General features: G+C 41.8%; 1 protein-coding gene across 3 annotated transcripts in view; it reads left to right on the forward strand.

The window, feature by feature from the left end:
• The window catches only part of CALN1 (calneuron 1), a 270,116-nt gene that overhangs the window by 238,765 nt on the left and 14,102 nt on the right, over positions 1-17,249 (forward strand). For all 3 annotated transcript variants that reach the window (XM_083174080.1, XM_083174081.1, XM_083174078.1), the window contains one exon: positions 3,522-3,678. In XM_083174080.1, the coding sequence (XP_083030206.1) occupies positions 3,522-3,678 (157 nt within the window). The remainder of the gene's footprint in view (positions 1-3,521; positions 3,679-17,249) is intronic.

Genomic DNA, 17,249 nt, shown 5'->3' on the forward strand with positions numbered 1-17,249 from the left:
TAATGGTAGTGAACACTTTTGTGTAAGTTCCCACCGCAATAAAGTGCAGAGAGTGTCAGACGAATTTTAGTGTTATAGACATATTGCAACAGCATTAACTGCATTAAGTAGTTAATTGTAACATATATATGTGCCTCCTAAACATTAAGATATATAGAACAGTGACAGAATAATCCTAATCCTCTCATTCTCTACCACAATCTAACCAAAAGCATCCACTATTGGTGACATGCCCCCCACGATTTGTAACTACAGTATGTCACTGAAATTGTGACAGTTGGACTCTGAGGTATTTACAGTCTAGATAAGGAAACCCATTTAACTACAAGTTTTAGCTATTTAACTCATTGCAGATGATAAATAGTGCTCCAGCCAATCAACTTCCAACCAACTGTCATGTGTTGGAAGAATGATCTGACTGGCTGGAGCACCATTTATCAAATGCAGTGAGTTTTAAATAGCTTAACCTCATTGATAAATGGGCTCCAAGGTAAGGTAAAGGTGAGTCAGATGATGATAAATTTAGTGAAGTCATACAAACTTGATTCAGACTACAGTATAATGATTTAAAAATACACGGTAGGCAGACTGTGATATAAGCTACACAGACATGTGGAAAACAAGGTAGTGTTCTGTGAACAAATATATATATTATACTAACCTTCATGAACTATATAATTCCTTTCTCAGATAAAACAATTGGGTTTCTACAATGATATCCTTTGCAAATGTTTTGGAAGCCTATTTAAGAAAGATGGTGGTATTAATAGCTAATTATAGTAAAACAGTACTTTTTTTTTAAATGTAAAATTTGAATATCATCTAGGTAAATTTTTATAGCGCTTTTAAAATGTATATAAATGTTTTTTTTTTTTTCATTTTCAATTCTTTTCATGTGAAAGTTGAAATAGAACTCCATGGGGGAGATTCTGTAAACTAAAAATGTGGTAAAAACCCCGTTATCGGGTTTTTACCGCATTTTGGGATGCTCTAAACATTCCCCGCCGGGTTACCGCGACGGGCGGCATCGCCAGAAAAATCTGGCGATGCCGCATAGAAACCTATGGGCTTCAACCGCGACCCACCGCCATCCTGCACCGACCAACCGCCACCCTGCAGCGACCACCGCCGCCCCGCACCGACCCCCCTCAACTGTGTTCGAGCAGCACAGATCTGTGCTGCCCAGACCTGTGACCTCCTCCTCCTCCCTGCACTATGATCCTCTTCCGGGTGCAAGGAGGAGGAGAGCCCGGCGCAGCAGCGCCAGGGAAGGGAGGGAGGGGGGAGCCGCCAAGACCACTGGGACCCACTGACTCTCACCGCAAAGGACAGCTCTTAACGCAAGAGCTGTCCTTTGCCATAATTATCGCATACTTTAGAGCATATGCGATAATTATGTAGGCGAAGGGGGGCGGAGCTGGGCTGTGGATGTTAGAACATCCCGCCTCATGTCTGGGCTTACAGTCCCACTGTGCATTTGTGAACAACGCACACCGTTACATACTGACTGAAAGAATGCATCCATAGGCTCCCACTGTATTGGCGGGACACCCAGGCAGAGCAGTCAAAGAGGATGACTACTGCCTGCAGAAGGAGTAATCAAAGTAATACAGTGAGGAGAAATGGAATGGGTTATGTAAGGAAAGGGGAAGTACTGAGTACTAGCACTTATATAATACAAATATCATAATGTAATGACAGTCAAATTCTGCTCCTCCCCCCTGTGTCACAGATCTACAGTACACAGTGAGGGGGCAGCGATAGAGACAGTCTGGGAATATGAAAGTGAGGTGTGGAAACTGTTTGGCAGGGGGAATAGGGATAAGAAGCGGGTGGAGAGAGATGGGGGGGGGGGGGGGACAGACAAGGAAAAATAAAGCCATGAATGCCTAACATTACAGCTACTATTGATAAAAACAAAATACACCAGGATTTACTAAATGGATAAATGAGTTCTCAGCATATGTTTGTTACTGTATAACAGTTATATTATGTTCATGATGTTTTCAAACGGTTTTCCTACTGTAGTTTTACAGGGGAATAAATCAGTTGCATATGAAAAAAGAGGCAGGGATAAATGTATAAAATCTTTTCTGCTACATATTTTGTGCATATACAATGAAGGTTGATAACAGATTCAATTATTATTTATTCTTTATTTTATGAGTACTGTATATTTAACATTATAATGCTTTCTTTCTTATAGACTCTGCAAAGCCAATAGCTAGTTTTCAGGTATATTGATTGTTACTATAATTATAATAATTATCATCACCTGTTTTAATGGTGCCCTGTGGCATCCCCCCAAAAATAAAAGGGCAGCAGATGCCCTGTCTATACGCCCCGATTAAGGTTCCAGCCTCTCACAGGATCTCCTCTTCCTGACGTCCCTGCCTTGGTGATGCCAACAATCCCAGCATGCACCTTTGCTCCCACAGTTCCTGGGAGAGATCTCATGAGATCTTGCTTGGCCCCAACTCCAGCAGCACTAGGAAATTCTCCACTCTCAATGCAGTCTATTGTGGTGGTACTGTGCCCCCTTCGTCCCTGTCCCCCCCCCCCCCTCAATACCCAGTGGTCCAGGCTGCAGCCTAATCAGGCCCTGCCTGTACAATAGTTCCAGTACAACTGTAAATTATGTTTGTAGCTTGGTTGTGTCGTCTTCCTCTTCTACTTCTTGACCTACTGTACAGTATGTAATATAATTAGTTTCATGGAGCATCTCCTTCACGTTAGGCTCAACTACAAAAATCCCATTTGACAGCACAAGTTATGTTACAGGTGTTTACCTACAATCCTTAAATGTGAGGGAGACACTCTTTTTTTCAGGTAGTCGCACAGACCCAAGAAGAGTGGATGGATCTCACACCTGTTTCCTAGTAAAGTGGGAGAAAGGAGAGATAATCCCGACATATATAATGTACAGGTGAAACAGTCAACATGACTTTCGGTCGACAGGTCGCGAGGTCGACATTGGTTTTTTCACTGTTTTTTGAACTGACATGTGCCGACAGGCGGTATCTCATGCCCTACCATCCACTAGGGCATGGCGGGAGAATAAAATAGTGTGCCGAGTGCAGCGAGGCACCGTGCCCGAAGCAAAGCGAGCGATGCGAGGGGCTGCGGTTCTCTTCCAACTGTGTCCATGGCGACCTGTTGACCGAAAGTCATGTTGACTGTTTCACCTATGCATTATATATGTCAGTATTTTGACCTTGTCGGGATTTTAAATGTTGGGATTTTGTCCTTGTCAGTATTTTAAATGTCGGGATTTTGACCTTGTCGGGATTTTGTCCTTGTCGGTATTATGACCCATTCGGGATTTTGACCCTGTCGGGATTTTGACTGTCGGGATTTCATACTGAAGCCCCTGAAATTTAGTTTTTTTTTTATAGAACTGCAGCTGGAACTGACAACTGTAACTATGCAAACCACCATGCTGTGTGTTCCTACAATACTATACTACAGTACAGGGTACAGTACTTTCAGTGTGAAAATTTTATGTTTACCTTTCCCTGCAGTTTGACATGCAAAGGATAACACTGGAAGAACTAAAGCACATTCTATATCATGCATTCCGGGATCATTTAACAATGAAGGACATTGAAAACATAATCATTACTGAAGAGGAAAGTTTAAAGGAAAATTCGGGAAACTATCATACAGAATTTGAAGGAGGTAGGTTGTTTTATATTCTGTAATTAATGAAACAAAGGAGATACTTTGTGACATTTCATGAGGTCAATGTTGTATTCATATCACCATGATCTACATATACAGTATTAAGAGAATAAGGCCTATATTCTTCTATTTAAATTTACAATAATTGTTATGCCTTTTTGACCCATATAATGTACTTACTAGAAGCAAATTCAGTATTCTTAAAACGAATATTAGCTAACTGATATTAATTGAAAGCATTGTACTCTTCAATATAATGTAATCCACATAATAGGATTATACTGTTCCGCTTTTTTTTTTTTGGTAAGATACCGTGTAACTATTCTCTGGGGCTCTAAGGGGGTGTACAAATTACAGGGCCTGTTGTGAATATGGGGCTGCAGGGGTTAACCCAAGTCAGTGTGGCCCTGCCCATCTGGTGGTGCTGCGGTGTGTAGCTATTACAGAGGGCCCCCGTATTTACAATGACATCTGCCCAGGCACCCACACACTTGGCCATAACCCACTCATAGTAGAGACTAGGCAGATCCCTTGGTGGCCAATGGATAAAATAACAGATGATGATTGGTTTCTTTGGGCAACTTAACTTTATCTCTCTTAACTTGATACAGTACATCTTCCCATTAGAGTTTTAAGAAAAATATATATTTTTTTAAATCTCTGCCAGTTCTTCTGAATACACTGCACACAAACAAGAGAATACAATTACATGGCTATCAACACATACCAAAGATAACTATCTAGATTTATTGGATATCCTGGACTTACAATGTTACAAATGTCATCATATCACAGGCTGTCAAAATCTCTCTGGCATTATATTCCCTGTGGCTCAGATTCTTTTTTGCAAGCAGGCAGTAACGTAATTGGCAAAAGGCAAGGCTTGTCGATTTCCAGTAGTATGTTTCACAGAGTAAAGGGCCTGGATAATGAGCAGTCACCGCAGCAGTACTGTTACCGTGTAACTCCACTTTTACAGAAGCTCACTATTGTTTTTTGTAAAAATGGGGACAGACATTATTTTAATACATACAGAAATTAAACTATTCCATGTATTCTGAAAGTGCTGTATAAATATGCACAAATGTAGCATTACTTATCTATTTATTGGAAGCATTCATCACTAACCACTATTTGCATGTTATTTGTGTGCGATCAGGACCTAGTTAAAAAAGCACGGGCTACACAGATTTTCTGTGCTGTGCAATGGGATCGCACAGCACCCTCACACCATGCATGGGCACCTTCAGGGCCGTTTTTAGAGGCGGACAAGCCGTGCAGCAGCCCGGGGCGCCGCACGGCTTGTCAGCCTCTGTTAAACAGCCGGGGCGCCTGGCAGTTCCCCCCAGCGCCGCCTTTGCCCCCTCTCCCTGTCCGCGGCGCCACAGCTTTTTAATTTCCCAGGGGAGGGGAGGGGAGCGCATCGCGTCTCTCCTTCCCCTCGCTCACTTGGCTGTCAGCCAATCAGAGCTCGCGGGCGGCAGCCAATTAGGAGCCAGCCCGCGAGCTATGAATGACTGACGGCTCAGGCAAACACTGTGAAGGCGAGGTGCGTGATCATGTGCGCTCCGCTCCCCTCCCCTCCGAGTCCCCAGGAAAGCAGCAGCAGCAGCGCAGCAGCAGCCAAGACACAGACAGTGAGTTGTGGGGGCATATATGTGTGGCACTGTGGGGGCATATCTGCCACTGTGGGGGCATGCCACTGTGGGGGCATATATGTATGGCATTGTGGGGGCATATCTGTGGCACTGTGGGGGCATATTTGGCACTGTGGGTGCATATATGTATGGCACTGTGGGGGCATATTTGGCACTGTGGGGGCATAGCTGTCACTGTGGGGGCATATGTGTGGCACTGTGAGGGCAAATCTGCCACTGTGGGGTCATATATGTTTGGCACTGTGGGGGCATATCTGTGGCACTGGGGGAATATTTGTCACTGTGGGGGCATATATGTGTGGTACTGTGGGGGCATATATGTATGGCACTGTGGGGGCATATATGTATGGCACTGTGGGGGCATATATGTATGGCACTGTGAGGGGCGTATCTGTGGCTCTGTGGGGGCATATGTGGCACTGTGGGGGCATATGTGTGGCACTGTGGGTGCATAGCTGTCACTGTGGGGGCATATGTGTGGCAATGTGGGTGCGTATCTGCCACTGTGGGGGCATATATATATGGCACTGTGGGGGCATATCTGGCACTGTGGGGGCATATTAGTAAACGGCGGCAGCGGTGCGTGGGGCAGAATGTGTGGTACTTATGTATTATCTGGGCGGCCAATTTTCTTCATCGCATGCGATGCGATTTTTCATTGTAAAGACCCGATTTTTCATTGTATAGCCACCCATGGGTGATTTCATACCCCCACTATCCAACTAAGCATGGAGTTGATTTTATATACTGTAGTGTGGCGAGCGGACGCAGATTACTTTACATGTATTCTGCGTCCCCTCGCGGGGCTCGCTGCACTCGCCACGCTTCCGGCTCGGTGGTTTGCTGCGCTCGCCACACTATATAAGATCAACTCCATGCATAGTTGGATAGTGGGGGTATGAAATCACCCATGGGTGACTATACAATTAAAAATCGGGTCTTTACAATGAAAAATCGCATCGCATGAATTGTATGCCACTATATTGCATGCGATGCGATGCAATACAATGAAAAAATCGGGCGCCCAGATATTACACAAGTACCGAATGTGTAATAGGCGTTACGGTGTGGGGAGTATTGCGTAATTGCCATCACAGTGTGGAGTGTAATGGGCATCACAGTGTGGGGTCTAATGGGCATCATGATGTGCGACATAATGTGTAATTGTCATCATGGTGTGCGACATAATGTGTAATTGTCATCACAGTGCTACGTAATGTGTTATTGGAATCACGGATAAATAGTGTATAATGATTTAAGTAGGCTGTCATTGGCCTTGATCTGTGAGGTGTACTAGGTCACTGTGTGGCCTTCAGCTGGCCAACTTAAGTGCGGGAGGACAATGACAATTCCTGCGGTAACCAATGTCTGGTCATGCAGGTCGCAAAAGTGAGATGTAAGGTAATTGTTGTCCTGCTAGACCAAACCCCTTATATTAAGCCACGCCCCTTTCGACAAATAAACCACACACCCTATTTTGGCGCGCGCAATTTCTTCTGTACCATGTTATATATTTGGGGGGGGGGGCGCATTTTTATTTCTTTGCCCTGGGAGCTAAACTGTCTAGAAACGGCCCTGGGCACCTTTAGGTCTACAGTCATTAGGCCGACCATTATAGGTTGACAGTCACTAGATTGATACATGAAATAGTTCAACTTGCATTAGGTCGACATGGTTATTGGGACAACACAAGCATTAGGTCGACAGTCATTAGGTTGACCACTATAGGTTGACATTCACTAGGTTGACACATGAAATAGGTCAACACAAGCATTAGGTTGACATGGAAAAAGTTGACATGAAAAAGGTCTACATGAGTTTTCATGTTGTTGTTTTTTTTAAATAGGTGGTTTTTCCAGACTTCACTATCCAAGTGGACATAGAATGAGTACATGATAGTGCCCAAAGCGTGGCGAGTGAAGAAAACCATGTGAGGGGACCCGGGACACTTATATTGTGTCCATGTTGACTTAAGTTAATATACACACCAAAAAAAAAGCATAAAAATACTCATGTAGACATTTTCCATGTTGACCTAATGACCATGTCAACCTATTTCAATCACCTATAGTAGTCAACCTAGTGACTGTCGACCGAAGTTCTATTGACCCTATGACCCATACTCTATGTATTATGTGTACTCTTTCGTCACTCTTATTTACAAATGTAATTTTTCACATATTAACAACTTATTTTTTTAAACATGTTGGTGACATGGGGGTATTAAATTCATTCAGATTTTGCAGATAGATGAAAAAAGTAAACTAACTTGATGCCCAAGTATTGAATTACGGCCAATTTCACCAATTTTAAAGGACTTTTTGCAACTCTACATTTTCTTTTAGGGAGGCCAAAAAAGGCACGGGCAAAAAATGCCTGAAAAAACAACAAAAATGGCTGCAATTTCACCCAGAACGTGTCAAAAACACATGTACTGTAGCTGTGGCTAATTCACGGATCTAGGTGTTTTCCGTCTTTGGGCAGTATTCAATGAAAAAAATTCTCTGTGCATGGCGAGAGATTTTTTCTCTCGCCATGCACTCTCCCTGTTCTGGAGCCTCCTGCTCCCACTATTCAATGTATTTAAGACTCGCCGCCACTCGCGGCGAGTCTTAACCCCTGCAGCGGACGAGCGTCCGCGGCAGGGAGCTTTCAGGGAGCCGGGGGACGGAAGCAGCCAGAGAGATTAAAGTCTCCCTGGCTGCTCCAGAGGAATGTGGAGGGGAGGAGGGCTCCCCAGGACCCAGGCAGCACAGGCTGCCCCCCCCCTATAGCCAGCGGGGGACCCAGTATTCACTGCACCCGATCGTGCATATTAACGATCGGGTGCAGTGAATATATGAATATCTAATGAGCGGCTTGAGCGCTCCGGCCCCCTGCTGGCTGCACTGTGTAAAAAAAAAACAATTTGAAAAAAAAAAATTTTTTTTAAATTAAATATATATTCATGTGCTATAAGCACATGAATAAAAATAACATGCCCCTTCACAGAAAAAAAAAACCTTATTTTTTGACACCAAAATTAAAAAAAAAAAAACCTTTTAGTTTAAAAGTTCACATTCCAGCTCTCCATCAAAAGATGGAGAATTTCTACACGGAGAGAGACGGCGAAAATCACTTAGAAAGACGGTGAATATTTCACATTGAATAGGGTGGTTCACTTTTGGAGAGCAAAATTCTCCGTCCAAGGCGAAAAAAGCAAAAATTCTCCATAAAACATGGAGAATTTTTCTCATTGAATACTGCCCTTTGACAATTTTTTTGCCTAGGCCATCGGCCTTCCATTTGAATAGGGTGAATCCTGATTCTCCCTAAATATCTGAGAAAAGAGCTGATTTTTTTTGGCTAGGCAAAAAATCGGCACTAATTGAATACCCCCATAGATGCTACCATCTGTTCTATGAAAGGGTGAAAATTCCACTTTGTTTTTCTGTCCGGTAACTCTATCACCCTGCCAAGAAGCAGTAACAAGCAATAATGCCATTTAATGAAAGTAGTTCATTAATTCTTTTGAGAAAGTGATTCCAGAGTTAGTCTGGGTTAATATTGCAAAAATACCATCCCTCTTCCTCGCCATATTTGTTGTGGCTTGTATTTGGCTAATGCCTAATAGTTTTGAGGTGTGCTCGCAGACTTACCAGATACATTATGGGCATACAGTCAGAGAACAACACATTTACTTCCCCAATTATTTGTATGGTTTTCTAAACCCCATTGGTTGTGATCTTTGGCCTAAGTGAAACAAATCCAACATATACTCATAACCATGAAGGTAGTGGGTATGGAGAAGAGTAACAACCCTAGTGCTGTGTCCCCTTCTTAAGTATGTTTTTACAAAAGCAAACAAAGCTATGTACAGTTTTCTTTTTGGTTGAAGCTATGTTTCTTTGTTTATTGTAAGTAATGCAATATACCTTTGTATCATGAGCAGGCCACTGTATACCTTTTTTTTTTATGTCTGCACCTTCTTTGTCATGCTGTCATACTGGTCTGTATTTGTTCTCATTTTATTGCTGGCGTATGTATGTTTTGTCACTGTAACTCGCAGTTGCTTCAGTAATGTGGCATGTTACAAATAAATGATGATGATGAATCGGGAAAATCTAGTGGACCTCCCCAACCTTACTTCGTGAAAGTGCACAATGGGAACAGTTTACCCTCCCTGCTGGGTCAGGACAGAAAAAGAAGATATTTTTTGGAGATATGTATAGCCATACCTCATTCCTTCCTATGGCTTCTTTTCCTATCCTATCTTTAGAGGATGTCTAATTAAGTTAATGGGCATACCGTACTTACACAGCTAAAGGGTATGATCCTCAAACAAAGGTTTATTTTCCAAAGAGTGCCGTTTCTACCAATAAGACACACGATAGTTAAATATTTAGAGGGAGAGGCATACCCAACTTACAGCTTTACTGGCTGTCAAACTCATGTAGCGGTTTCTTTGTGGGTGTCCAGAACCCTTAAGTGTTCTGGACACCCACAACAAAGCCGATATATGGCACTCTTTGGAAAAGAAACCTTTATATGAGTACCGAATGCCCCCAAATTTAATTAGACATCCTCAAAAGATACCATTATATGCGGAAGTTACTCCACTGTGGAGTGAGTACACTACACTACTCATATAGTGCTATTGATACATAGTTTCCAGTAAACAATATTCCCCATTTTGAATATAGATATACTACACTATGGCCCTTATTCTAGTTCACTCGCAAATTCCTTCTCAAATGGACAAAACCATGTGCACTGCAGGTGGGGCAGATGTAACTTGTGCAAAGAGAATTAGATTTGGGTGAATTATTTAGTTTCTGTGCAGGGTAAATACTGGCTGCTTTATTTTTACACTGCAATATAGATCTCACTTTAAAGTAAAACCCCACCCAAATCTAACTCTCTCTGCACAAGTTACATCTCCCCCCCTGCAGTGCACATGGTGTTGTCCAGCTGATTACCTCTGCGGCTCCCCCGGCAGAGGTTCCTTCTCATCAGCGACCAGAGATGGTCGCTGATGAAAAGGAGACACTGAGCAATATATCTTCCCCAGTGTGTACGGGGCTTGAGGCAATTATAACAGTGGCAGAGATATATTCTTAGTAAAGGAGAGAGGACCCTGCTCCTTAGAGCTTCCATTCTAAAGGTCTGCAACTCCCAGCATCTGATAATCACAGGACCACGCATCATCATACCTAAACCCCCTCACAATATGCACAAAAAACACACACAATTCAGGCCTGAAATCGTTCTGTATGGCCAGCATTAGATCTGATGTTGCTGCTAACGACCAGCATGCTGGGACACATAAGATCTATCGTGTGTCAGGGAAGCTGCAGGGGAACTCGTGAGATGATTCCGATCTGATCCTGGTCTTCCTAAAAGTAACTTGTTTCTTTTTCCACCTATGAATGCCCAATTCAGAATAAAAATTATACATTCATTATTTGAGTTCTTACTTTAAAAATATCTTTACATGAAAATACTACACCTGGGTGTAGGCATAGGTTGTTTTTTTTTTACTAGAGACTTATGTCGTCTCTGTGTCTGTGCAATATATTTATACAATAAACATAAAACAAATAAATGTATATCTTTAGCAGAAATGATCTTCTTTAGAAATGTATTGAATAGAACAAAAAAAACTATAAAACATTTATTAAAGGCATAAGCATTGAAATTGGGTACCACATTTGCATTCTAAAAGAGACTTAGGAGGAAATTCACTAATATGGGAGTTCTATTTCAGATGTGACGTTGCTATGGGCAACTAATCAGATTCTATCTATTATCTTCTAAAATGTGTTAAATAAATAAGATGTAGATTCTGATTGGTTGCCCATAGCAACATCCCAGGTGAAATAGAACTCCCATCTTAGTATATTTACCCTTAAATCAAAGAAAACCCTAATGTGTATGTTTTTCCTGGGTATAAAGGGCCCACAAGGGGAACGCAGTGTTAGGGGCCCATATTTATGGGGTGTGGTCATACTTCAGATGGGATGTGGCCAGCTGCCATAGAGGCTGTGCTAAGCATTACAGAGTGTATGGTCTGGGCCCCTTGATATATATATATATATATATATATATATATATATATATATATATATATATATATATATATATATATATAAAGAGTAGATGGCGGCACTCACGGCGTTTAAGAAATAGATGACGCTGCTACAAGCTGAAGCTTAACGTTTCAATTTGTGTTAGGAATTTTCATCAGAAGCTTCTGGAAGGCACCTGGCAACAGAAATCAGCTGAAATCAGCTGAGCGGAGAGTGCCGATTTATTGGACTTTATATATATATATATATATATATATATAGATATATACACTAATACACATATATAGATATATACACTAATTACTGTTTACTAGAGCATGCATGATAATGGCAGATTAATAGCAGCATTGCACTGTTCAAAATACACCATAATCCTGTGCAGTATAATGTAAAATATGTAAAATGTATGATTCAAATGTCTTCAATCGATCCCTGGACGATAGTGTGGGCTCTCGGGCAGTGAGGGCCACCCAGGGGTTTTCCCTGAGGGGCAATCCAGCTCTGTGTATCCATGTGATAGGGATATAGGAATCTGTACTGGAGCAGGTACTGATGTAATAGATTAAATATTCTTAGTAAATGCGCTGCATAATTTGTGATCACTACAGTATATGGCAAACTGTTACTAATCATAATAAATTGAAACTGGTGTCCGGAAAGCCTTTCAGCTGAAATGAAACTTGTGAAACTGGAATCCTGCCCTTTCTGAATCAAACTGTATGTGAAGGGATAAAATGTACCCAAGACCTAGAAATAGCACAGACGTAACTTTCCAGCTGCTTTGTTATTGAATGCATTCCTTTCAGTTACCACTGCCAGGCAGTGCAGGACTGACTTATCCAAACTAAATATTGTCCTTCTGGAACCCTTATTGTGCACCAGCACTTCATTGTCCATCTGCAAATGAATTCATTCTGTGGAGTTTATATTGTTATAAATTGTATAAATTGTATGTGGAGACAAATCCTCCTTGTTATACTCTATAAAGGCAATCGCCGCCTATTGCAAAGCCAATTAAGGCAATTTATAACAAGGTATCCTTCTCATTTTTCATCAGTGTTATATTCTCAGTGATAGAGGCACCACCCTGATGGGATTTATCCGCTGAGCTATAAAAAACGCATCCTGCAACCACATCTGCCTACACATTTTTTAAATCTATAAACACACTCTTTATCCTCTTTTTTCGTCACCATATTTGTATGTGTATGTCTTGATCTTAACCCCTTACTTTCGCTATGAAGGTGGGCATCTCCTTATCCGAACTACATTAAAAAACATATTAGGACCTCCCACGGTTTTAAAGAAATGGTCTACATTGACACGCCATATAAATTGTTCATATAGGAGTGCATCCGCTCACAACTGCTTTTTTCTTTCTTCTTTTTTGACTATTGTTATATCTCTTATGTTATCTCTTATGTTATTTTGACCTAATTCCCACAGAAAATATTGCAACAAAACCATTATCATCCCCCATATTCGCGTACTCATCTTCATGATATCTATGTAGTTACTTAAATGTTTAAAAAAATCATGATCAAAAAACTAATGCCAATTACAGTATGTCCATGCGTATGTAATTGTATTCAGCTATGTGGAGTGTATTCATGAAGTAAAGTACATAAAAGTAACACAACAAATACAAATTACTAAAATACTTAGCTTAGCTTTGTTATACAGTACAAGGTAAATTGTGTCCCGGCATACAGAGGGATGTATTGGCATCTCAGTGTCAGGATGCTGGTTGATGGAAGACTGGTGGTGGAATCCTGATAGCTGACATCCTGAACGTAAGTACTGGAACAGGAGTATGTTAGGGTTGGCTGCAGAGAGGAAAGGTTAGGTATGGGTTTGAGGTTAGGGTTAGGCTGTGGGTTGTCGCAGGGCCATCTTAACATTAGAGCGGGCCTCTGGGCAAAATAATTATGTGCAGCAGCGTCCGGCCAGTCTTTTCAAAATCAGCAGCGCTTCCCGCCCTGCAAATAGCACTACAAGCTCCCAGCCGCCGCTGCCTGGATCCCCGCTGGTTGCCAGGCAGAGGCTGGATGCTGATTGGCTGAGCGTCCGACCAGTCAGCGTCTGGCCAGTCTTTCCAAGATCAGCAGTGGTTCCCTCCACCCGCAGCCGCATCAGCTCCCCAGGGCAGTGTTGGCTTGACTATATTATGACATTCATTACAGGGAAGTAAGTAGAGATTTGTGAGCAGGACAGAGGGCATGGCATTGAGGGTAGCACTGTCGCTTGACTACATTATGACATTCATTACAGGAAAGTAAGTAGAGATTTGTGAGCAGGACAGAGCGCATGGCACTGAGGGTAGCACTGTCGCTGCCCCACAGTTCCTGTATCCGGTTAGAAGGAAGCCTGAAACAGTACCCTGCAGCCAGTGTCACTGCTACAGTCGGCAGCCTTCCTGTACAAGCTCCTGCAGTGCTGCTGTTCTTCCTGACATTGGTCACTGCATAGACCCCCCCACCCCTGTCATGACATCATGTGGTCAGGCAGGGGGTGTGCCTGGCACAGAGAGGAGGAAAATGCTTTTAATGGCACTGCACATACTTTATGATACATGTGGGTAGTATATTCAGTACAGTGGCTTTGCAAGGAAACCTTCTCAATCTTTTTGTGTGCCCTCATTTGTAAAAACAATTGTGACCTTACATGGTTTTATCTACTGTGCCAATCCCAAATTATTTGCATACCCACCATGCATTTTAAAATTTTAATTGCATTTTTTCTCACATCTTTGGTCTCAGATTTATATATAAACAATCATTCATTAAATATTTTTTTTTTGTAAAATGCAATTAGTAAAGCAGCAGTAAGTTTGAAAGGTCAATATGTTCTAAATAATTATATTGATACAATTTGTAAAAGCATAATACTGATTATAAGAAGCTTTAGTGTATAAAAATATAAAAGCATTAAGTGAAATATTTTCTACATTCTCCTATTTAATGTCCTGTCTTAAATCTTGACTTACATGGCTAAGGTGGTTCTTTTGCTTTTACACATTCTGTTCACAGAAACAGGGGCACAATGCAGAATGTTTTCATCATTCGTGTCCTGCTTTTACCTGCATGATTTCTTTGAAGATCAAAAGTACTGATCTGAAGAGGGAGATGACTGAAGGCATCTCAATTTATTTTGTGCTAGCAATTGTTTATACAGTATATGTAAAAATTCAGTCTAGAATAGTTTCATTTTAATTGCCAGTTTGCTTTCTGAAAATGGGCATTGTCCATCCTTTTATGCATGGTATGCCTAAAAAAAACAGCATTAGAAACCCATCTACTAAAAATGATTACTCAATTGCTGACAAATATATGTGTGCGTGTGTGTGTCACCACTGTGAAATTACACACTTAGCAAAGTGAAAAAATATCCCCGTACCGGATAATATAAAATGATTTCTTATCTGAACCTAACGTAAAATGAGCCCATCTGGGTCCGTAACTCTACAAGTAACTGATTTCAATGGAAGAGGCAAAGTTTAATACAACCACAGTGTAGTAAAGGGTACTTGTTTAGTTTCACGGCGGCAGCATGGCCGCGCGCTACTTCCGGGTTTGGCGCTCGCCAAACTTTCTAAAATAAACTAAATATACTCCATAAAGGTTTAGAAAAGTGTGACAACAACCGTGCGCAATTAGACACAATGTGCAGCTAGTGTTACCACCTCAGGGTATAACATCCAAAGATACCCAAAATGACAAAGCAATATAGAGGATACAGGTGATTAGACACAAAAGCGCTGAGAGTGAAACCTTTAAGGGGTATTAGCAATCAAAACAATATCACCATTTGACTTGGTAGGTACTGCATAGGTTCAATATGCACAGCTTACAATCTGCAATGATAACCACCTCTTCTCACAATTCTAGTGATAAAGGTGGAGACAGAAAAAAGCGAAATAGTGCAAATTATCTATTATGATATAGAATTCTATCCTTGACTGTTTCCTGTTTGCCTTGTGGTGATACCATATCATGCTGTTTTAACCGTCTACATGTGTAAGTGTGGACTGATATTAAATTATTTTTAAACTGAGGATAATTTGCACTATTTCGCTTTTTTCTGTGTGTACACAGCATTACCCTGACCCTCCAGTCATTGGCACAACTTTTTTTTACTGAGAGGGGGGCACCAAATGTAATCTTGCCCTGCAATTGGCATTGTTGCACTCCCCCCCGAGTCCGGACGTCGGGCTAATGTCTGTCAGAATCCCATCTGTCGATGTGTTATACCACACCCGTCTCTGTGGCCTACCTCTCCCCCATCTGTCTCACTGTAGCCTACGTTCCCCCCTTTTGTCTGTAGCCTGCGTCCCCCCCTGACGCAACTGTATAAAATGTATCAACATGCCCTTTGAGGAGGGCTTCTCCCGCGGTACTCAGAGGAAGGATGACGCCGGCTGGTGGCTGCTCACAGGTGTTACTTGTGCAGAGATAATTAGATTTGGGTGGGATTTTACTTCTGCCTCACCTGCAGTGCTCATGGTTTTGTCCATCTAAGAAATATTTTGTCAGAAAGAGTGAGCTAGAATAAGGGCCACAGTTCCTGCTAGAGCCTGCACAAAAATAGCCCTGCAGTATATATAATATACTGTAAAATTTCAGAAAAACAAAGTTTCCCTTTTAAATCAAGCTCTGAGAAGAGATCATCCTTCCCTGTCAACAGATCCCGCCTCTCAGCAGACCCCGCCCCCTATTAGGGCTGCTTCCAAAAATTTCCCGGGCTGGTTTTCTAACCCAATCTGCCCCTGATGTGTCCTCATACTTGGTGGATATGCTTTTTGCTTAATTTGTTACAGAGATTGTCAACGTTAAGTCCAAAATAAGAGGTCTAAGCTAGAGAGTGCGTCAAATAGTTATGGGGGGTTTGTGCATATCAAAAGGGAGGCTGCCAGACACAATATGGTTGCATTTCTAATCAGGGCCGGCTCTAGCATTGGGAAGCTTCAGGCAGCTGAATAGGATTCTGGGATCTAGGTAGAAGGAGCCAATGAGCTGCCTATAACACCCCGAAATTATTTATTGGCATATCATAAAATTTGCATATTGCCACAGCCCTAGAGGCTAGAGCAATACATCCCTATGAAATAACAGTATTACACAAGGGGGATAGTTTTTGTGTTTCCTTGATACAGATATTATTCTAAGAACCAGACCTGGTACCTGAGGAAATAAATAACATCAGGGAAGTGATTTGCAATTTTTTAGCGCTATATGATTGGTGAAGGGCCTCCCTATCTGTCTTGATCTTCACATATAGAGGGGTGGTGCTTCCCTCTTGGCCTCTTTCACCATACATTTCAGCAGCTTGCGCTGTAGGAACCCCCTTCCCTCTTTCAAACTTCTGCCTATAACACTATTAAGGATATTTATGAGGAAGACATCCTTGTTGTACTTAATGAAGGTGGCAGCTGTGGATGTTCTAAAATGTTGCACTCACAGTTTCACTTGAGGGGCTGCAAATTAGATATTGGTGGCAGTGTGGTGTTGAGGAGGGGGCAGTAGGTGAGGTTTTGCCTAAGGTAGTGAGAAGCCTTAAACCGACCCTGAGTTTTGTAGATGCAGAAATTCAGATGTTTTACCACCATTGAAACATACAGAATTTTTTTTTAATTGATTTATAATGCACCTGTCACAAACAGTCTCAAGATTGAGTAGGACCAAGAAACAGCTCTCATCTAGTGCAGTTTAAATGTAAGGGAAATAATTCCAATAAGCCATGGTAATTTACCATGGCCAACTAATACCCAAGAGGTATCCAAATTGCTACAAAAGCTGGCACTATCTGGGATTTTTTCCAAAAATTAAAATTTTCATGATCACAG

The sequence above is a fragment of the Crinia signifera genome, chromosome 2 (assembly GCF_055691185.1).
Source record: "Crinia signifera chromosome 2, ASM5569118v1, whole genome shotgun sequence".
NCBI classification, from domain to species: Eukaryota; Metazoa; Chordata; class Amphibia; order Anura; family Myobatrachidae; genus Crinia; species Crinia signifera.